General features: G+C 36.6%; 1 protein-coding gene across 3 annotated transcripts in view; it reads left to right on the top strand.

Moving 5' to 3' along the window:
• The first annotated feature begins 187 nt into the window (after positions 1-187).
• The window catches only part of LOC131428165 (WD repeat domain phosphoinositide-interacting protein 2-like), a 47,617-nt gene continuing 24,066 nt past the window's right edge, over positions 188-23,738 (top strand). The window contains exons 1-2 of one of the 3 annotated variants that reach the window (XM_058591875.1): positions 188-322; positions 482-844. In XM_058591875.1, coding sequence (XP_058447858.1) covers positions 774-844 — 71 coding nt within the window. In that variant the 5' untranslated portion in view covers positions 188-322; positions 482-773. Of the gene's footprint in view, positions 845-23,738 lie in introns of all 3 variants that reach the window. The other 2 variants (XM_058591873.1, XM_058591876.1) reach the window with 2 other exon arrangements.

Below are 23,738 nucleotides of genomic sequence, written 5' to 3'. Positions count from 1 at the left end.
AAATTACTACTACATCATACCACTCGATATCTTGGTAGTGGTGAAGCATATCATTTCTAGAATGCGTTATAGCAGTGGATTATCCATCTCACTCTGGCGTATATTGTTCGCTATACAGCAGCTGCTCGCTCCGTCGTTCAGGAAATATAGCTCAGCTGAAAGCACTGTGAAACACAACCAGTGCCAAACAAAACTCGAAGCTTCAGCTTGGTGTTCAGCTTCAGTCTGAAAGGAAAATTCGTGTGAAAAGGATCCTCTGTCGTCTCCTTTGTGCATATTTTTAGCCAGCCTATTCAACCAGCAAAGAATATCTCTCAACTAGGTAGCGAACATAGCACAGCAGAGAACTTTGTTATTTTCTTAAATTGTGCAATTTTAACCTGATTTTTCTTCGCGCTCTACGCTTAGAAAATCACCCAATAGTGTGCAATTTTTAATCGATTTGTTTTTTCTGTTGCTCGCAATAACCGTGATTTGCAAGGATCATTCCTTTTGGACTCATTGACAAAGTGTAAGAAAGGACAAAGTTTTTCTTTTCAACTGTGAAAAAGAAAAGCTACAAGCGAAACAAAGAACAAACAAAACCGTTAGCAAGTGTGACGTGATTCGTTTTTGTGTGGTCAAAGTTTATTTCCAATTGCAACCGATTCGTGAAAAAATTTCAACTCTATAAAAAGAAAACTCATCCCACAGTGTGAAAAACAAGTCCTGTAGCAAAGAAAAAAGAGTAACCCTCTCAACTTTACCCTCGCGTCCGCGCAAAGTTCGCTTAAATGAGTGATACAAATCAGAAATGTTTTGGAAAAACTGGTGGATTCTCTATAAATTTTAATCAAGACTATACGTAAGTAGAACCGTTTCTATTGTTCATTGAAGACAATACCAAGTCTTTCACTGATCGTTTTCCTTCATTGTTTCGATTCATTGTTTGATGCTAAAAAGTGACCTCATATTCATAATCACAACTACAACCACCGTCAGCAGTGATGAGTTCGTCAAAATGAAAAAGACGGAAAAGAAGACATTCACACATACTATCATTGGAAAGCACAAACAACTTTGCTTGTAGTGTAGAATTAAAAAACCACATCTATAGGTGTGTTGGTTGGATTTACCTTACTGAATTGTATCAAATATTACTGCTGGATCAATTATTGAATGTGTGAGGGCGTTCAGTGACAAGGTGAACTAGGATGTGCTTGAAACGATCTCGTTTGGTAAACAACGTCATGGTATGGTATGGCTTTTGTTTTGCTCGATTGAGTATTATGGAACGAAAATAATTATCAGCTGGTGGTTATAATTTTTTTTTGAATATCCATAAGCCTTATCCTAGTTCTTTTACGAAATGGTAACGTAACATCGCACAGTAATACGGTATCGAAGTTTAGTATGTGTTGTGTTGTGAAATTGTTATCAAATTTCACTGTCATCTTAATCATCATCGGGAATTTCGCAATAACGTTATGAAATAACTCTATTATTGAACGTGAGCAATATGTCAAAAACGTTATTTTTTGAAATAGTGGTTATTAATTGATTTTAGCAACAATCAATAAATACTGTAAAAAGTAAAATCAGAAGCATGTGCGAAACAGTATAGAATTCCTAGTTTTCCATCTTCGATTATCTGAATAGTTTTTGATTTAATCTGCTACCTGTGGCCAAGCGTTATCGTGGTGAAATATTTTCGACTCGTGTTTAATCTCATACTTTGTCTTTCGATGCTGACTACAAACGAATTAGTTTAGTTTGATACAATGGTCCCTTAGTTATTTGAACACTCGTAATCAGTTCGAAAAGTATCAACATATTTTTATTTTGGCGTAAATTTGGCCACATCGCAAAGCTTGGTGTGTGCTCAATTGTTTTCCGGATTTTCAAAAAAAAAAAACCACTTTGTTACAAGTAACAGCACGGTGCAAAAACGACATCGTTTCTAGCGGCTGCACTAGCATTTTAAACTTGTAACTTTTGATATTCTCGACTTCATCTTATGATACCCAACTTTTGGATAAATTCCAATACTTTCAAATACAATTATATAGCTAATAATACAGCACTACAGTGCACCAAGTTCTTCTTGTGTTTTGCACTGATCGTCATACAACAATTCCTTAATTTCTTTGCCTTCAAATCAATTCGGTCAAAATCACAACAAATTTTCTGTCATAACATAACATTTCGACAGTAAAAAACCTGTTTTAATTCACCTCAGGGTGTAATGATGCCTTTCTCATTTAAATCATATCTAAATCCATCTGGGGTTGGAGGTTTTATTAAATGTGCATTTTGGCATTTGCAGATCGTTCAGCATCCTTTTGGGAGTGCCGAACGATTTGTTTCTATTTGTTTAGTGTTGTTTTCCCACCTCATACACTACACAATTCCTCTACATGTTCCTCTTATCCTTCCTTTCCCATCAGGAAAATGATGAGAAGCCATATCAAGGCACAAATCACCAAAAAACCAGGGCAGCGTGCCATTTGAGCTAATTTGTTCTGATTCCTGATACTATTGGTATAATTAGACTACATAATATAAACGGAAACTAGCTACTACACATCACACACCGCGTTTTGTCGGTTACATCACTAATACACTAATGTTATTTTTATAGGAGAGTACGGGTGTATAATGTCAGTAGGAAGTACGGGTGTATAATGTCAGAGAGATAACTGAATGCCGTGAATATGAATAAAACTGACACGATTTCTTCATACTTTCCAATTCGAACTGACAGTTGATCTATTGTGTGAATTGTAAAACTTTCCCCCTTTTCACTACTAGAATTTTAAACGATTATTGACGTCGATTATCTCATTTCGGATTTGCATATTTCATTTAAAGAAACTATCAAGATGTTGTACAGGATTCATTTCTGCCTTTTAGAAGGATTAAATTGTGGAAATCTCTACGATATTTAGCACAGTTCGGAACATTTTTCTCGAACTATTTTCGCACAGCGAAAAGTGCACGAAACAAATCAAATAATTTTGAATTTTCACTAAACTGATGATTTTTACCTTCAATTTGCAAAGAAGTAGTAGTCTTAATTGTTCTTTAGATATCATTTAGAGCCATTAGAACGGGCTGATTTTATATAAGGTTGCTTCTCGCCTTGACGACCGGAATGCAAATGAGAACTACGACCTGAGCGTTTGAGGTTTCAAACCACGCAGAAGGTGCGCTGTTTGAATGCGTCTTCTCGCCCCTACGTTTGCTTCTATCCAACGAACAAGAAGAAATGATCGATTTTCGACCACGGTTCACCTTGTATAACGTTCATTTGAAGATATGTACCTGACCACCTCAAAATCGTCGTCCTTGCGCGTCCGCGTTGTTTTCAAATTTTTAGGAAACTTAATTTTTGAGTTTGTGGTTATGTCACACTGTTAAAAAACTTATTCTAAATTCCTGATCATATTTTTGATGAAATAGTGAAAGAATTATGTTGCTGCCATTAATACAACATTCTGCCCATTCTTCCATATGGCTAATTTTGAAAAGGCGCCCCATAGTAAAGTAAGTCGTATCCACAACAAAAAATAGGTTTTCGGTGCCTTTCGGATTTCGGAGGCTTCGTGTTTTAGATAAACTCAAATCCAATAACTTTGCCGACGACATAAACTCTCTATCTCATATAGTTCAGAAGATATGGACGATACTATTTTGTGCGAACAAAAAATTAATTTACATGACTTGACATCACTAGCGGCAGTGGTGCTAGATATATTGTGGAATGAGCCATTATTCGGACCTTGTGTCGGTTTTCCTTCAATAACGTTTTCTGCAAATGTCGGATTGTTTGGCGGTCTTCGAAAGTTTTCTTCCTCGTTCAATTTCCTATGAAAATAACATATACACTGATTTTAGGGGCCCAACATAAACCATTGATTTTACAGCATAAACAATTGATTCACAATTATATAGATCTAGGTTATATAGGTTACAATACATTTTATTGTATCTTGACAAGATTTTTTTTTCATTTCCAACGATTCAATGTATTGTTTCAATTGATTCACAATTGAATTTATTGTACACGTGATGTTCAAACAATATGCAAACTGTACATTTGATTGTTTTCCAAGAAAACATGTATGAGAAAATTTTATGATTTGAACTGTTACGATACTTAACAGCCTATACATTCTGTTGTGAAAAGCATGTTCACAATTAATTGAATTGTGTATAACAATACATTACAATATTTTTCAATGATCAAAGTAAAATTGTGGAAGGTTTTGCAACAAATCGTATTGTTGTTCTACAATTTTTTTTATTCGGGGTGATCTCCAGCCGACTTTTTTGTAAAAAATCAGTTTCCTTATACTAAATCCCATACAAACATCTTAACGCACATACACACAGCCATTTTCCGATCTCGTCGAGCTGAGTCTATTGGTATGTATATAACACTATGGGTCTCCGAGGCTCCATTCTGAAGTCGGTTTGTCCAGCAATTCTAATATCTTATAGAGAAAAACAAAAAGATTTCGCGTGGATTCGATTTCATTTTAGTTTTTGCGTGGATCTGACGCGTTTTCGTTCTAAGAATCACGCGGATTTTGTGTGCTTCGGTTTTGATTTTTTTTGGCAACAATCCTGCAATATGAATAATTGATCTTGTGGCTAACATAATAACGTTCCACATTAGAGGTGTGCAAAACAGCTCATTTTGGTGAACAGCTCCGAACCGATCAGCTCACCAAAGTGAATCGATTCGATGTATCAGCTCATCAGCTCTTTTGGTTTAAACTTAGGGTTCATTTTGTGCGCCGTTTTTCTTATGCACCGGTTTTCTTTCATATGCATGATCGAAATTGAATCATTGATTTGCAATGATGCAATGAATGCAATGCGAATTAACTTATCTTTAATTGATGTCGACTAAATTGAATCTCTTAAAGAGCCGAAGATCCGATCAGCTCGTAGCGTGTTCCCTTCGTCATAATGCAGTGAACTGGGTAGCAAATGAGTGAGCTGGTGAGCTGCGGTTCTTTTGAAAAGAGCTGTGAGCTGTCAGCTCACTTCAATGATTCGATTCACTGGAACAGCTCAGGAGCGAATTGCCCATCTCTATTCCACATACGATAGCAACTATTGTATACTGTGGTATAGAAACTGGGATAACTTTTTTTCGTGCGTGCTTAATGGAAGGAGAAGTCAATTTGATTTACCGAAACATCCGTTTATCGTTTTACAAACAAATAGCTAAACCCTCTTGTAACAGATATCCTTCGTGAACATGCAGCATACGTACGGTAGTTGTTTCGATAACAGTAGCATAATACATGGACCATAAAGATAATATTTTTTGTTCTTTGATAGTTTGTTGACACTAAGTTCTCGGTTGATTTTTTAGAAAACCGTAAGAGCAAGTGACAGTTTCTCTTCGTTTACTTTCTCTTTCGATTGTTGTGATGTGATTATAATGATTTTCTTGGGTTTCACAATTCTGTCCAATGTTGCGAGTATCAAAAAGTCGAGTGATAAACGTGGAAACCGTTTGGTAATTAATAGAAGAGAGAAAAACTTTAAATAACAGTTTTTCATTGTTTGCTTTTTTTCCGTGAATTACCAGAATAACTTTAGATTTGACACTTATTGGAAACTGAAGAATTTTTTTAATAATATTATCGAAAAAAATAGTAACAAAGAAAGGCTCTCATTTGGTTATTCTACGCTCGAATTGTTTATCTGATGTCAAATCTATTATCAAGCTTTTACCCCCACATGCTCTACCCTCCTAGTCCAATAATCGATAGCATACAGCCGACACTGTTCGAAGTGTTTTCATGTTTTATGCGCTGACGGTGTTCAATGGTTGGTTCCACGAGCAGAAAGGAGCGGAAGGAATGAAAGACTCACGCCGAATCGATGCGCAGTAATGGTTTACTGTAGTAGTTTTTAGCAGTGAAGGGAGGGGACAATGAGTTAGTTACTGTTTTCTAGGCTAGGAAAAAGCTTCCAAAACATTCAACACTTTTATGCTGCCTACATTTGCCAGTTTACTGCAGGTTCATTAGGTTAACTGCGTATCTTCCTCACTAAAAACGAAGCTTTTCAAGGCCTGCTTGTTGCCGTCAGAGTCGCTAGCGCGCACTGCTGTTGTTATTATCGGTGTATTTTTTTTTCATTCGTACGCAACGGAACGTTTCAATACAGCACAACTGCATCTGGTTGTGTGCCTTCTTACGGAGCTGGTAAAATGAAAACAAGTTTTGTTTATATTTGTTTGCATTTCCACTTTTGGTGCTAATCGTCATCGCGTTCTACTCGCCTCGGGTGATGTTGCGCGTGTCCCGAGCGTATGGTTAGGATATCGGTTGGCGTCATCATCAGCTGAGTGATTATTATATGTACCTAGGGCTTTCTCGGTCCGCTTTGCGTGGTTCTGGTAGACTGAGATTTCATGTATCGTTTATGTATCGAACTAACCCTGCTAAAGCTATTACATTTGTAAATAATGCAACTAAGAGAAGAGTAGCGATGCTATCGTATTCATAATATCGTTACTATCTGGATCTTTAATTCACTAATGATGAATCCTCCTAAACGGTGCAAATCGCATTTAACTACACTTAGGCTGTGAACCATTTTGCGGTTTAGTTTAACTTTTGGTTAAAATCTGATACTCGAGCGGTTAATTTGATGCTGTCAAAAATAACTCTGCTCGAGAGCATGGTTATTTTTGACAGATCGATGGTTATTTTCCGACACTGAAAAAAATCTTGCAATGAAAATTCTAATATTAATTCTTTAGTTGAAATTATTTCCAGTGGAAAATGAACCCAAATAACTTTCCGTCCTTCAAATTTTGAAATGGGCCGCAGTTTTAATTAAATTTAACTACTCCACACAAAATAACCACTCAAGTGTCAGATTTCAACCAAAAGTTAAATTTAACTGCGAAATGGTTCGCAGCCTTAGAATACAGCTTACGAATGGAATGAGTATAACAATTTAGCAACGGTTCTGTTACTTTCTACTTTCCATTATCGTAACACTAAAATTTTCAACGAGTACGTAATTTAATTCCGACTAAAATTTCTCAAAATGCTGACAACACGGTTGAGAACAGAAATTACGCATTATACTCTGTCCGGTGGTCCGGTGCTATACCTACTACCTACTTATGGCGCATTTTACGTCAACTCATTGTATTGTTTACAAAACATTACAACTGCATTAATCATCGCAGTACATCCGGAGTGAAAACTGTCGAAGCCACTTTATTGTTTTCCCCATGGTGGTGCTACGGAATAGTACCTAGACTCATTATCTCGTTCAACGACTGCCACAAACGCCTGTCCAGGTCAGTGAAAATATGAGCAATACGGCTGACAACGCCATTACCATATTAACCTGAACTGAAACGAACTTCAACGAAGAGAGACTTTGCACTAATAAGGCAATCCGTACAGAAGCAGTGTGTATATCTCTAATCTTTCTGCGAGGGTTTCAAGACATACGGGAAACGAGTATACAGACCGACACTAACGGAAGCGTCGAACCAAAACAATCCGCAATCTAATGGTTTCAAGTTTAGAAACTGCCCAGAAAGAGGAATTGGCTAAAAATATAAACAAAATGCGAGTTGCGAAGAAGATACCGAAAATTAGTGATAAACATATAAATAACAATGTTGCAGTATGCTCCACACTGTAACAAAGAAACACTGTTGTTTGCTCCGAATGCTTTATTATGAACCGTATCGTAGGGATGTTCAAAATCAAAATTTTCACTCGGTTCTACTACTAGTTCGATATCACGATGATACTCAATTTATTGATAATTTAGAAAAGTTTCTGATTAGAAATATTTATATTCATATAAAGTGATGTTTATGAAACCTCCCTACCGTACTTTATCTCCTATAAAATATAGCAACGCGATACGTTTGAGTTAGTATCACCAACGACGAAGTAGATCTGTATGTGCTGCTCGTGAAGTGGTCACGTTCGTGGTAATATTTGTGCGTCGGAATTCTTCACTACTGCTGAATGTAGCAATCAGCTGGTTTCTGTTTTCAGTAACCTCCTTGAATATCGTCTTTCGGGAGGGTGGTGTCTAATAAACGATGACTTTTATTTTCAAAACAATCTCTGAAGGTCTGCTGCCTTGAAGACATGTATTTTTAGCACACAACCGTTCGGGAGGAACTGTTTGAATTTTGTTTTCTGTTTTCATCGAGGGCACGTGAAATTTGCTGACTCTGATGTGACCTTCAGGCTTGACTTTGTGTCAAATCGACATTTTCAATCGAATCCAATTCCATTCTAGATTCCCTGTGCACCTACTTAAAGTTGGCTAATTTTAGACTTGGGGCACAGATTTTGCATTTGGTTTCTGCTATTTTTTTCTTCTGTTTGAGCCTTGAAATTAACTGCTACTAGAGGTACGTGAGAATATTGGCAAATACACCGCTGTACAGACGGTATACAACTGAGCAGCTGGAAACGACGTTTGAATAGCGCTTAGCAATGATTTAAACTTGTTATTCAATCGTAACTTTTTTAATAGTTCTGTCGTGCGACTCATTACTTCAATAATTTTAAAGAATAATTGTCGCAATATGCTTCAATCTAACTTTTACTGTGAGCTAATTTCCATTTGAAACAGAATACATCGTCATGTGATTTCGTGCCCATAATAAAATGTATACCAAAACTACCCAGAGGATAAAGTGCTCAATTGTTATTTCGGTATTGTTTCAATTTAGGTTAGTTATAACCGGTTTATTCAAGTACGTCACATTGCTAGGAATACCACATCGATGCACATTTGAATTGCGAAATGTACTCCGTGTCGAGCATTCAATATTTCACATTGTGAGAAAGAGATGATGATAACTTGGTGTTTCGTGGGTTAACCCTCGAATGTGCGACACTATATTTAAGGACAATAACTTTATTTATGCTACAATCCTAAGTATGTCTACGACATGAAATCTGACGATTGATTGACGGATTCCAATTCCGGAATTCGGAATAAATCATCCTTCCATCGCCCAGCTTCACCAAATTTTTTTTTATGATATGATTTATTTTGACATTGTTTAAATTTACGTTGGATGTTCAGTCACAATTAATGACTTTCCAATACAATTATTTACATTATTTGATTATTCCCATTAAGATATTATTTACTTCCGCGATTCTGTGAATTTTGTTGTTGGAAAAATGATACTCCCACTGGTCGGGAAGATGGTTATAAAAGACTAATAATACAACCAGTCTGTTCAGCGGAAGACTTTTGTCAAATATATTATATATCAATATGGATCACTTCAACGAATCCAATACAATTCGAAAAGGACATCACAGTAACACCATCTCGTGATGAAAAAGGCCATTAGTCCAGTCATGTTAAGCAGTTTGCGGTTAGCGTGCACCTAGAAGTGAAATATAAAAAATAATTGAGCATGATGCTCACATAGAGGTGTGAACTTTTTTATATCGAAGTGTGTGTTTTTTTCTGACGAAAGTAAATAGCGCCTATAAATAATGTAGAATTACGCTTTTTTAGACCTATCGTCTTCACTTTCAAGAGTTAAAAAGCAGTATTCAACTTTGCTCGTGAATGTTATGAATAGTGCTGAAAAGACGAAACCTGTAGCCTATAAGGGCGATCTTTGGCAGATCACTTCTGATATATAGAATATTACAAGTTACTTTGATTGCGAAATTTTTGTCTTTGCGTTCATGACATTGAATTTTAATTAACTGCACATTAATTATTAACATAATACTTACTTCGGAAATGTTGGTAAAATTCTGCAATTAGCATTCAAATTAATTTGTTTAGTTCTGCGTGTACATTTCACACACATTTATATAAATAGGGATTTTCATGAAACAATGTGTTCTCTTCCGAGTTAGTATCAGATTGCAATTCTAAACCGTATTTACAGCTTATTTTTTCGTGCAGTGTATATCGAGAAATATTCCCTATAAGGAGTGTATCGAAAATAATCTTTCAAATTATGATAAAAAACGATATTTTATTCAAACTAAAAATTGATCCTTTATTGTACGAGGTTAAACTTGAGTATAATAAAAACCGGATGAAATTTAAGTTATTTAGGTTAAGTTAAGTTTCGAGAGTGGTTTTGGCATAGTGAGCCGAAGCTAAATCTGGCCAAAACAGTGGAGGTGTACTATGCTTCTTATATAAAGGCAGCAATTTCTTCTGGAGACACTCAGATCGATAGATTTCTGCATTTATAGTTCCGGTAGTGTAAAAAATGATTGACTTCAAACCACAGGAACATATTGCTTGCCATACCAGTACCTTTCGACCGAATTTCTCCACTTGAATCGATCTGTCCGCATCGCTCACATCCTTCCCAACGACGACAGTAAAGTATTGTGGACCTGGAAGGGTTTTTGAATCCTCCTTTACATAAGTCTCATCGTCCATCAAAACGCAATATTGTCAATATTTTTAGCTCTGATGGACGGTCGGTTTATAAGTTATGTAAACTGAAAGATAACTGATAGCTACGAGTTAGAGTTCCGTATCTGTGGTATTTTTTAGCAGTTTTTCATTTCAAAACTTTTTCTATGTTGTTTTTCTCGTTAGGTGCTTTCGAGAAAAACGCGTTTAAAGTTTATTGTCTATAAAATCGAACGAAACAATTTATTACTCAAGGGAGCACGTAGGCTCTAACATTCTCAAGAACCCATATTTTTTCTTTTGTATTTTGTTATAAAAAAACATTTCGAAAATGTTTTGTCAAATTATTAAGTCAATCGAAGCAGAACTCTTGGGCCTGTGTATGCAGCTCTTATTTCTTCGTAGTATGAGATCGGCAAAGATAAAGGCCTATAACTTGCTGAGTTTTGTTCCGACATTCTACAAAATTTCACAGAATATTCTTGAAATGTTTTATTATCAGAAAATAGAAAGAAAATAATAAATGATTTTTCAAATGTGTTAGACCTCACCCGCCCCTTAAGGCTTGAATTAAAGGAATATTAAAAAAAAACTTCAAAAAGCAAGGAATATTAGGAAGCGATCTTAGCCTATCCCAAAAATCGTGAATTATTTTCTAGAAAGCCAGGAAAAAACGGGAAATCCAAATCGGTAATTCACTTACCACCATGTAAAGAGGATCTGCTTAATTTTCTGAGTTTTTACATGCTGCTTAGTTTAACTGACAAAACGATTAACCCTGAGAGAAAAAGTTATGGGGGCGAGCTCCGTATCTTTGGTAGCTTCATCTTATTTCTTCATTTCTGTGATTCTATTGGTCATTTTTTTATCAACCCCGTTGAGTGCTGATAAAATGTTAAAACAAAGCTCAAACGTAAAAAATTGTTTTGATGATTGTGGCATTTTACCAAGCAAGACAAACCAAAATTCAATTTTGTATTGAACGATTTTCCTTAACTTCGAGGCTGTTTATTTCTGTTTTTATTTTCAAATGTAAATTCGATGTCGATTTGAAAGATGTTATGTTTGAATACACTATTCTTCGAATAGGTTATGGCTGATGCCAAGCGTTACCGTGATGAAAAATCATGAGCTTGTGTTGGATCTCATATGATCGAGCTAGTCGAATGATTGATGAACGACCACTGATGTTTTAAAGGTATTTTCGTTCACTCAGAATGACTTGTGGTAAATACGAGTTCTGACATTCGTCCGCAATATTTGAAAGTCATTATTTTATTTATAATGGATTATGAATATATTCGTACTCATCTGATTAGTCCAAATGAAACAATCCCTCGACTAGAGAATGATCAACCGTTCATTTTTATCCCCGTGATCGAGGTATACTCATCATGCGCGTGCTTGAGCATGAAATGTATGCAGATTACCTATAATCACATTTTTCACGTACTAACTAATTGCGACAGCCTATATATTTCAGCCTGACGATTCGTAGAGAGCAACACTGACGACAACCTATGAAATGAGAAAACCCTTTTTTTACCCTCATACCCAGTAAATTCGAACATCGGACGCATCGTGCACGAAAGCTTTTGATTGCGTTTCGAGCTTACATAGTGTATCGGTAGAACAAAAGAGTGAAGATATACCAAAGCAGAGAGCGGATATCCAATACTCAGGTGATGAGATATATCGGGGTTGGATTTCCAACCTCAAACATAGGGCCAGAGTTTTTCTGGCCCTAAGAGGCGAATGACCTTAAGGTTAAAGCCTCCATGATCGAGAGAAAAGAATGTTTAACACTCTTGCACACCCTATCGGGGAGACGTCGGCTCGAAAATGCCATGTTTGATATTCCTTCGTTCTGTTTCTCTAGCGATACATAATGTAAACATAAAGCTTTTTTAGGTCGACGCGATCGATGCAAATGGTGCAGAATTGTCCGATGACGGGCCGATCGAAGCGCTACAATCGGCCCTATATCGTGCTCAATCGGTCCGATAATCGGCCCGATGATCGGGCCGATGCGGGTCGACAACATCCACCGGGTAGATACAATCACCACTAATGATTGCGTAGCGTGCACAGTAGGCGTAGCTTCTCTGCTACTGAATATTCAAATTAAATCGTTTAGTCTTCAATCGTCAATCAATGAAATGCTTGAAAAATCAGCTGTTTCTGTGTTCCCATCTGGCTTGGTCCGTCTAACAATTGTATAAGTGAACATAACTGTAAATAATTTACGGGGAAGACGAGTTAAGGGTTTCAATGGTGAGCACAATTGCTGATTTGGCACGCAACCAAGATAGTAGGAATCAGGCCACGGCTGGCTTACTGCAAGTGTAAAAATACACTGTCCCACTGGTAATGTGTTAGTGTCAGAATGACAGGCGATGATAGACGACCATCTGTAGTGCTGATGCTCAGCTACATACACACTCCTTCACAATATCGTTACCTACCCCTATCAATATCTTGACACGCAATCATCGTACACTCGTAATTGTGATGGAACACACAGGTTTCTGAGCATTGAATGTTCTCAATGATGCGTTTATATAAAACATTACGGTGCAGTTTGCGAACATTTTCATTAGTCTCGATGTTCAGCTGTTGATTTTCATATGCGTCTTCTATTCAGTATTTGAACTATTTTTCCGTTTGAATTTGGTATCTCTTTCCAAATCACTAGTAAGAAGCTAAAGATTAAATTCTTGAACATCATTTAACTTTATTCCTCTGAATACAAATACCTTAGGAACCTTGGTAAAAATGCAAGTTGTTATCGCAATATCGTCAATTTCTACACATTGAACTCACTTGAGTTTCACAACAGTATATTCATAACAGGGAATAGGTAATAAACAAAAAAAACTAAATGAAGATCATATCTCTTTTTGAAACAAATTCAATATTTATGATTCAAAACATTACGTAGAGTGAGAGTGGAAGGAAATTGTTTGAATTATGTTTCTTCAGTTGTAAATCGTTCCATAACGAACTGGTATATTCCAAATGATCGTTTGGTTAAAGTTAGAATTGTTACTAAATTTTAAAAAAATCCAAGGACAACGAGTGTCGGATGTTAATACTGTAAATCGGCACAAGTTTGGCTATCTCACATACGCTTCAATGTATAGTTTTCAAGAATTTTGCCATTGAGAGGCAGTTGTGGTTCCCAGAACGCAAACTCAGACCGCGACTATTCATCAAAGCACACTAACAAATAGCGCGTTTTTTTGCACTGACATGATGAAATCTTCCCGCAAAAACGTGATGAAACCGCTAGTGCCCGCCACAAAAGTTGTCACTAGTCGTTTCACATTATCATCGTCAATGCCTTCCACAGCTGGGCAAACTGCCCGCGAAAACGAATACATGCAGCTATTAGTAAACAGACTAACTGATTTCGCTACCATCAACCGGTTCGTCTACGCCATAGAATCAGGTCGTCGCGGTCTGGCGTTGGCGTACGGTCAAAATCGTTCAGGTACCTCATTCGACAAGTTGTCTATATCTGTTGCCAATTTGACTGGGAGATTCAGAATGAAACAGAAAGTGCTAATAAGTAACTTCTTCGGGTATGCTTAAAAACGTAATAGATCTTCGCTTGTAATTCTTTTACTCGGAATAAAGTTGTTTCTAATTTGTCGCACTGAAACTGAAACGTTATCTACCAAAAAATAAGAGTTATTTTTGCATTGTGATAAAATTGTACAGAGAAAGCGGAATTTCAATTAAATCTAAGACATCATATTATCAAGATATTCAGCTCTCATGTTTCACGAACAAATAAACGACATACTTTTTTACGACCATGGCAGCCCCAGGCGATTCCGATCGAAACTCGTGTGAGGAAAATCCGTGAGCGATGATATGATCACATGATATAATAAAAAGGATACCGTGCGATGGCGTTGCTGAACTGAAGACTTATTTCGCTCTAACCTGACTGGGTCTGACTGAATGTAAATGTCATTAAGATAAAAAAAAACCTAAGAACTGCTCTTAATCCATCTGGTGGTGTGATAATGCATTTTTCTTGTCATTTTGGTAGACCCAAAAATTTCCACATTGATTCGGGTGATTCCAAAAAGTGTGCTTTAACACTTACTTCGTTTACTCGGTAACATTACCGAACCCGACAGTATTAGCAAAAATACATTGGAACTTTCAAACGACATCAAGTCTGTCAAGATCGATTGAGTTTTCTCTGTGCGGCTTGTCGTTTACGTCACTTATACAATTATATTAACAGAACCGTAAGTGTCTACGATTTGATTTTCCAACTTAATCTCAATGATCTTATAGTATAGTAGCTTTCAAACCCGTCTCGGATTCGTAATCTACGAGACCATTGCGCGAATAGAGAAAAAGGTGATTTGTCGGTTACGTCGCTTATATCATATCTTCGAAACCGGAAGTGCCAGCCATTCGATCTTTAATGACTCAACAGTAGCTTTGAAATGAAACCGGTTCAGCCTCCTCATAGAAAATCTATCAAAGGCACATTTATTTTTTGTCATGATTTTTGCATTTTCTCTTCAGTTGCAAAAATTGCATTGGAGCAAGAGGAGTAAAGCATTAAAAATTTTCTCACCTATCACGAAAATCCACACTATTCGCATACTAAGTTGGCGAAATTGTTGAATTTCAAGTCAAATCAACTATCATGAATGTGATGAAAGTTTTCGAAGAACCTTTGTAACAGCCAAAGAGACGGTATCCACCGCCGGAAATCGAACGCCGCAAGTCTTAAAACCATCGAAAAGAGTGATCAGCTACTTCAAGTAGAATTTCTTCGTCCCAGCAGGGTATGTCGTCTACAACTGTGCATCGAGTTAAAAATTAGCCAGGCTACTTCAAGACAGACATTGAACAGCTTCCTGGACAGTAATATTACGCAGAAACTGGATGTTCGAAGATATCTTGAGAGGAAAGGCCATCTGTGGCTTGAAGAATCACAGATTGGAGATCATGTTGGCATCCATCAAGCAACACAGCTGTTCCGTTCTGTATTAGCATGACTTGACATCTAGTCATTCGGGAAAAGGGTCATAATGTGATATGCCGCTAGCAACGTCCAGGCGGTACACAAGGATATTAGCCTTTCCAATCATTCGGATATTGCAAAGCGGAACCTCAATAAGACGAGAAAGACAGTTTTCGGCGATATGCAGTTCAAGACAAACTGGCGTTCTGTGGCGAAGAAAGTGATCAAGGAGACTGCGTTCAACTTGATTGGAAGATTTAATCAGTATCTAATGAGAAAAATGACGTGAATACGAATAAAACTGACATGCTTTTCCTCACTTTGGAAAACTTCTATTTAGTTTTAGAGAACTCTGTACCTATTTGTTATTAAAAAAATATAAAACATACTAGAAATACATTTATGTCTAATCTTACCAAAAATTTTCATTATACTGTATGTAAAATTATGACGTCGTATAACGTAAAAAAAATCAAATTAAACCAAATATTTTTTATTTATAACGTAAAATATTCGTATTGTTGTATTTTCAAGGGTATCAGAAGTATCAGAACATGTTTGGTAAATTGTTGTATCTGAATCATATAGCAATGTTTATGTTATAAATTAAAAATTTCTAAGAATATGCTCGGTTTTGGTTGTTTGAATTTGGAAACTCGAAATTCATAAGAATATTTAAAAAAAAAGCATTTCATGAGATTCATAAGTGATCGGATTCGTCAACTCATAAAGTGGTAGTGTATTGTTATGAATAGCCAAATTTTTACAGTTCGTATTGTCTATGGCAACTACCATGTATCCGAGTATTAAAGAGTTTTTAAGGAATTACATAAATGTTTAGGTAATCAAACGATCACAACAAGTATCACACTCAGCATTCACATCTCTCGCTTGTGGACCGAATGAGCAAAGATTTCGATCTGTAACAAAGAATGAACAATATCGCTATAGGCGAGAAAATCGATTGTAAGAGCTAAATTGACTGTCTTAGACAACATGCAAAAATATGTCTACGGTCTTAAAATACTCATGGTTTATAGCCATCGATAGTTAGTGTCTGCGTTACTAGCGAACAAATCGTGTCGTAAAGCCACAGCACTCAATCACTGAAAATATTCCGTATTTCTATGTATCCGTATTGCACTATACGCTTTGTGCGATGATTCGTTTCGTTGGTGCAGTTGAAATTTTGCGTGCCTTATTTTGGCACTGAATTTCACCTTAATGCTTATTCATACCAAACATTTGAAAAAACTTCAATTTTGAATTATTTGTGGTTATCCAATACTACTGACATTTTTATCATAATAATGATCATATTTCCGATTATATGGATAAACAATTATGTTGCTGCGTTAGATGTTTTTCTGGGGTCGCGATGTTTTTTTTATTGTAAAGAAAATATCTGAAATCTGTAAAATTCCAGACAAAATTGACATCATTTGTATCTACCAGAAAACGTAATTTTCTTTTTGACATAAAAGAAACTGTACAGTGAGTCGTTTTGGATAGTAATGAAGTTCTCTCAATTTCCTATTTGTGAGTAGAAAGGCTTCATATACTGCAGTTTGGATGAAACTTGGCACACATCTTCAGCCTTGCTAAGCACACACTCGGAGAGACCAACTAGGCTAAAGACTGATATAAGTTTTAAATACAAAGTTTGACCAATAATATTTTAGTTTCATTTTTAAAAATTTAACCTAATTTAAATTTTCTTCATTCGAAACAACAGCTTTTGAAGATCTACGATTACTACGGTTTATCTAGGATCCACGTTGATGAATTTTGAGTACTCAAAAGGAATGTCATTTACTGGTCTTCAAATGAAAAGCAAAAAATACACCGATTTAAAATTTTCCTTGCAATATCGCTCATCATATTCTGGATACACTGTTTGCTAATCTGAGAAACCATTTGGTTCTATAATCTCTTAAACTCGCCTTACCTTGTTCATATTCTCTTTTTAACAATTGCCCAATATCAAATGGCGGAATTCAGAGTATTTGGATGGATTGACTCCCGGGTTGGTGGCTAGTTGCCATATGTTCGAGCCCTGACCTGGAAGGATTCATAGTGTCAGTAGGATCGTAGCACCAGCCATGCAATGAAACTGTACGCTATGAATCGACTGCTAAGTCTGTTGAAACATAAGGTCGAATTTCACAAAAAAATGCATTCTTATATCGGGTTTGCTCACACCTCTGTTGCTAAGTGTGAATTCAGCACAGCTTCGTGAAAAGTGTTTCTTTGTGGAAACTACCCTGGGTTAGTTTCAGTTGTTGCCTTTCTCATTGAAAAGGCTATTCAATCACTGTGAAAACCAACTTTTGAACCCGTATAATTCTTCAATTGAACAGATTTGATTTGATTGATGACCAAATACATTGATTTTGGGTGTACCGGATCTTCGTTCTCGGTTCCGGGAGTACCGAAAAAATAGACCGTGTACTCCTAGCCGGAAATCACTACAATTTGTCAGAAACGGCTGAACATATTTTTACAAACTTAAGATTCAAATGAAATGTATTATGTGTCCATAAGTAAGTGTAGCTTTCTGTCTGGATCAGATCTCCGATTCCGGAATTACCGACAATGCAAAATAAAGAAAAAATATTATAAAGTTGGTTTAAAATGGTTTCAATTTGTGATTGTGATAGTTACTGGTCAAACGAACCGATTTAAGCCATGCCGGTTCCCAGTTTCCGGCTCCGGAAGTACCCGAAATATTGGTCAATAACAAAAAAACGGATCATTTCTCAGAGATGACTAAGTAGATTCACCCAAATTTAGATTCAAATGAAAAATTTTATGGTCGCATAGACAGTTAATAACTTTTATTCGGATGGGACTTCCGGTTCCGGAGCAACAGGGTGAAGTGTGTTCAAAATGTTTAACGGCATGTATGCTAACATTTATGCTAGTATATGCTTGAACAAACTTCTTTGTTCGTATTCAAGATTCAAATAAAAGTTTTTTGAAAAATCCCTTACTAACATTTAATTAAACATGAGTTATATGAGAAAGGCATCATTACTCCGAAGGTGAATTGAAACAAGTTTTTTTTTCAAACGAAAATGACATAAATTAATTTATGTAAGACTTCTTCTTCTATCATATAAAGCTAGCAGCAGCATCCACTAGACATACTAGAAGAGCAACGAAATCTTGTTAATTCAGTCGAACTTCTTTCTAAACTTATATCTTCTTGGGAATTGCCTTTTTTCTTTGATTTGTATGGCTTATGATTATTACAGCCGGATGCTTGTACTGCGTAGAGGCTATACATAGATAGTTTGGTTCAGTTAGGTTAATTTCTGCGTGGTATTTCACATGCAAGGTAGTTAATTGGCAAAACGATGATAGGAAAAGTAACGGTTTCGAGTCCTGTTTCTATGGTAAACTTCATTTCTGCTAAAGACTGTCCCAGAAAGTATGGACGCACTTTGATTTCGCTGTAAATAATTCACAAGTGTTAGATATTCAAGTTTTATTCGATATAATGATAATATTGGACTACAACAACAGAATATTATTCTCAACATTTGCTACTTGGCCATTGTAGACTAGCTGGCGCACCTTCTTTCGAACGTTCCTCATTAAATTCCGTACAGATTTCTTGGCGACAATATTTGACTTCGAAGAACATTTGACTTCGAAGTGCCCACTTTTTTGGCCACATTTCGAACTGAAACCTCCTTCTTTTGCTCGAACGCCTTCAGTATACCTACGTTTATTCAACTGAGGGTTAGCAGGATCTTTTTTCGACCCGTTTTCGGTTTATCCTCAAAAGTGTAATCCTCACCGAACTTCCTGATTGCATTTCGCACGGCTTTTTCACTGACTCCTTCCATTTTTGCTATTATTCTCAGTGACAGTCCGCGTTCTGTGCACCATTTGTACACAATTTTTTGAAGTTGTTCTGCTGAAAGTCCATGCATTTCGAAACAAACTAATGAAAACGAATAAACAACTGCAAAAGTAGTTAGAGAAGAGTGTAACCAACAGGACGCAGCCATAAAAATTGACAGATTCTGAACCATTGCGAAAGGGCAGCGGTTTTTGGTTGCGTCTATACTTTCTGGGACAGTCTTTATGCGTTTCGTCCGTTCCTGTTGGGTGCTTTTAAAAGTTAAAGGAGGTATATCTATTATAAAGAGTAATTATCAATGCAATGAAAGGTCTAGCATTGTTTGACGACTAACAAATAAGTAAATTCATTGGAATGAAAAACAAACGGCGAAATCCCAGAGAAATCCATTGTTGATTTTGCTCTGTTTTGACTATACTACGGGATGAAAAGAAAGCTGATAAGGAGATTTCTCTTCTCAGAAAAATGTTTTCCCAGTTTTGTCCTACACAATCATTATTGCTCTGAATAAAAAGCTCGTATGTTTTAGTGACGAAATCGAAACAGAATTGAGACGTACGTTGTTTTGTTTGTTTGAAGCTAGTTTCGAACCAAGTTTCAACGTTGTTAAACTGAAAATCGAGGTTCAAAACTGACTCGATTTTGAGTTCAACAACATTGAAACTAGCTTCAAACAAACGGTTTGACAGCAGTTAGGATGGAAACTGGGTTGGGTTTGGCATCAAGCGAAAACGACAGTAGAAAACATACAGCCAGAAACGTCGCCTACCTCGGTTGATTTCAAGTATCAAACTTTTCGAGATGTTGCATTATTTAATTTAGGTATCGCAATACATTTTGAATCTGGACTAGATGTGTCAAAACTGATGGTAAGCTGTTTGCGTCAATCCTTCGACGAATCAACCACGAACTGTCGGAGTCAAGTGCTGAGTCTCTTGAGAAGCTATTGAACATCTGTGGCGATAAGAGAATCGCCCCGTAAGCTGCCAGTTTAATTGGGTTTCTTAAACATTTCCAGTCCATCATCTGATTGTGGACAAAGAAGTTGTTTGAAATGCCTAGTATGTGGAACAAAAGCTCCATCTGTTCAGTTAGCCTGCTATACATAAAAAAACTGCACGAAGCAAATGCTCACTTCTGATAAGGCCCTTCGTTTTCATTGTCCTACACAGTTCAAGCCTTGTTACAACAACAACAACAAAAAAACATTCCACAAACCATGCTAACGTACCGTGAAAGTCTGCAGGTACAGTACAAAAGTTCGTTTATTTTCACTAGATGCTATTTATTTTAGCGAATGAAACCAAATCGATTGCCTGCAAATAAAATCGTGCCCCGCACCGATCAGCTGTAGAACGAACCAAAACATTTTACCTTGTCTCCCACCCACCCTGCTCCTCGTACTCGTTTTGCTCTGAACCGTGAGGATGTATGAGTTATTCAGCGTCTTTTTGTGCGTTTACTGTTTATACTAACTTCCACCCTAACCGATAACTCTTGCCCCTTATCGGGGCTTCAACGCCAGAGTCACTTCGGCAAAATCACGCGACCAACATGAGACACGAGGCCCAGCGCGCTTGGCTGATTTGTTTGTACGGATTTCGAATTGGTAAACAACATCCGCGGCGGTCGCACCGTGCATCTTTTCAAAATATGAAATTTAAACAAATGCCCGGATCTGGCACAATTTCTCGGCTTATCAATCACTTGCAAATAGTGGGAGCGTCATGTGGCCTAGTTTTCACATCCGCGGACGTTTCGTGGTGTAAGGTCAATTTTTTTCCAACAAAATGCTATTAGTGTCATATGAGTGTAAAGATATAACGCGAAACAAAACGCTCGAAAGTACGGCATCAACAAGGCTGACATACAATGTTCTTATCACACAATTGCTAGTCGTAGCGCAACGACCCCGTTGAATCGCGTATTTTCACGGTCAATGGCCTCGGCTCGGTGCATGTCGATAATTGATGGGCTTGAATTTTGCAGTAAATAAAAAAAAGTTCTTAAGAGAACAATATAGAAAGGGGACATTTATATACAGCCAGGTGAATCATGTTTAGTTCAATCATTATCGATACATAAATGGTATAAACCACCGAGTAGCAGGAAATCAGCCAAATGCGTCATTGAAGATGATGAAACCCGTTGCAAAGTGCAATGACAACGTGATTTGGACCTTGATCAAATAAACTTGTTTCTACTTGTTTTTTCTTATCTTTGATAACCACAGTCGTCTAATAAACGTCGTTTTAAATCCGATAGCGTTTTATATCGATGTGGTCACATGGTCATCTATATCTGAGCATGTTTTACCATGTGTCTCCATTAGGAGATTTTAAAGCAACTAGTATTAGCATTGTTAACCACTCACACATTTCTTTTTGATGTGTTGGAGGTACAAATAAGTCTGGAGAGGTTTTTCATATAATGATAACGCTATTTAAAGAGCTAATCCAGAAATCGACTGTAGAAAAATTGGTAAAATCAGGATTTACTTTGCACACATCATCAGAATTTGAAAAGTGCGTTGTAATCTCTAAAATTTTAATGTGTACAAAAATATTTTCACATCCGCGGATGTAATAAAAAAAATCAATAGGGTGATTTGAAAAAATATATACCTACACTGAAAAAAGCTTTTTTTTTCAAAAAATAGAAAATTAATAAAAATTTTTCAATTTGTTATACGTAATAACTTTAAACCAATAGATGTGATTAATGTCTTTATAAAACAGAAGATAGGGGACGATGCCTTCCATGCAGTCCATCTGGGTTCGGTTCAACCCCGCACATAGGGTCAGGAAGTTTTTCTGACCGGAAGAGGCGAATGACCTTAAGGTTAAAATCTCTATAATTGGAAAAAACAGAAGATGTTATAGTTCAAACAATAGGTTTTGTATTTTTTAAACATACTAATCATCTAAACATATTTAAACATTAAAATATGATTTTACAGTTTATAAGCAATACATTTATTTATGATTTTTTTCTCCTATGAGCACCCCTTGTAGATATATTTAAACTTCATAGAACTCAGATTTTTTGCTTTTCTCTACTGAAAGGTAATAGAATTGCTGAAAATCCCTCGGAGCTTCGGAGACTCATTTGATTCAGCTTGGCGAGATCGGAAAATGTCTGTGTGTGTGGGAACCAGCCAAAAAAAAATTTTTACCCCTCAATTTTCTCGGAAATGGCTTAACCGATTTCAACAACCTTCTGCTTGTTTGAAAGCTATTATTGAGTAAAGGATTAGTTTCGTAAATCAAGTGGTTAACACTCTCGGTTTCTGGTATATCATCGAAGAAGTGACGTAGCCGACCTATTCAGCAAGCCGTACATAACGAACGGTCATCATCAACGACCGAATATATAAAAACAAATGCCTGCTTCCATTCTTTCGGTCCCACCAAGGTGAAACTCTGTTTTGGTCGGATCTAGCATCGTGCCATTGCGTGAACCCACTGATGGGGTGCTACGAAGGCAACGATGTTGTTTTTGTGCCAACAAACTCACCTGAACTTCCTCAATAGAAATTTTTTGGGCGATTTTAAAGGGCAAGCTCTAGCATAGAATCATCACATAAGGTCTACGTGATTTGACCAAACGTCAAACAATCTACTTGAATTTCCGGTGTGAAAAAATCGATTTGAAAATGGCGAACATTAAGGTGTAAGTAGTTTGAAAATTCGCTAGATTTTTTCAATTACAATGTTTTATTACGAAGCAAAAAAAATGCGATTTTGATTTTAATTAATATGTTAACTATGCCGTTTTTGTCAACCTTACAAACCATATTTTCGGCTCTGCGAACAGCCAGTAATCTTTGCCATATGCTGTCGTTTCTTTGCAATTTCAGCTTTCAAACGCTCCAATAACGCTATATAATAGTTAGTGCATTTATTTCCACAATTTTTTGCACATTTTACCCCATAATTCCGGAACCGGAAGTTGGATCCAAATAATATTCAGGAATTTTGTATGGGACCACGAGATCTTTCATTTGATTCTAAGTTTGTGAAAATCGGTTCAGCCATCTCCGAGAAAAGTGAGTGACGTTATTTTCCCATTTTTGGTGCATATCACCCTGCAATTCCGGAAGCGAAAGTCGGATCCAAATCATATTCAGGAATTTTGTATGCGACTATGAAACCTTTCATTTAAATCTAAGATTGTGAAAATCGGTTTAGTAATCTCTGAGAAAAGTGAGTGACATTATTTTCACATTTTTGGTGCATATCATCATGTAATTCCGGAACCGGAAGTCGGATCCAAATAGAATTCTGAAACTTTGTATGGAACCGTGACCATGAATCCTTTCATTAGAGTCTAAGTTTGAGAAAATCGGCTCAGCCATCTACGAGAAAAGTGAGTGACATTATTTTCAAATTTTTATTGCATTATTTTCACATTTTTTATGCATATCACCCTGTAATTCCGGAACCGGAAGTCGGATCCAAATGCAAT

Source organism: Malaya genurostris, chromosome 2 (genome assembly GCF_030247185.1).
Source record: "Malaya genurostris strain Urasoe2022 chromosome 2, Malgen_1.1, whole genome shotgun sequence".
In the NCBI taxonomy this organism is placed as follows: domain Eukaryota; kingdom Metazoa; phylum Arthropoda; class Insecta; order Diptera; family Culicidae; genus Malaya; species Malaya genurostris.
Note: the sequence above shows the minus strand (reverse complement) of the source record. Positions and strands in the feature narration are given on the sequence as shown.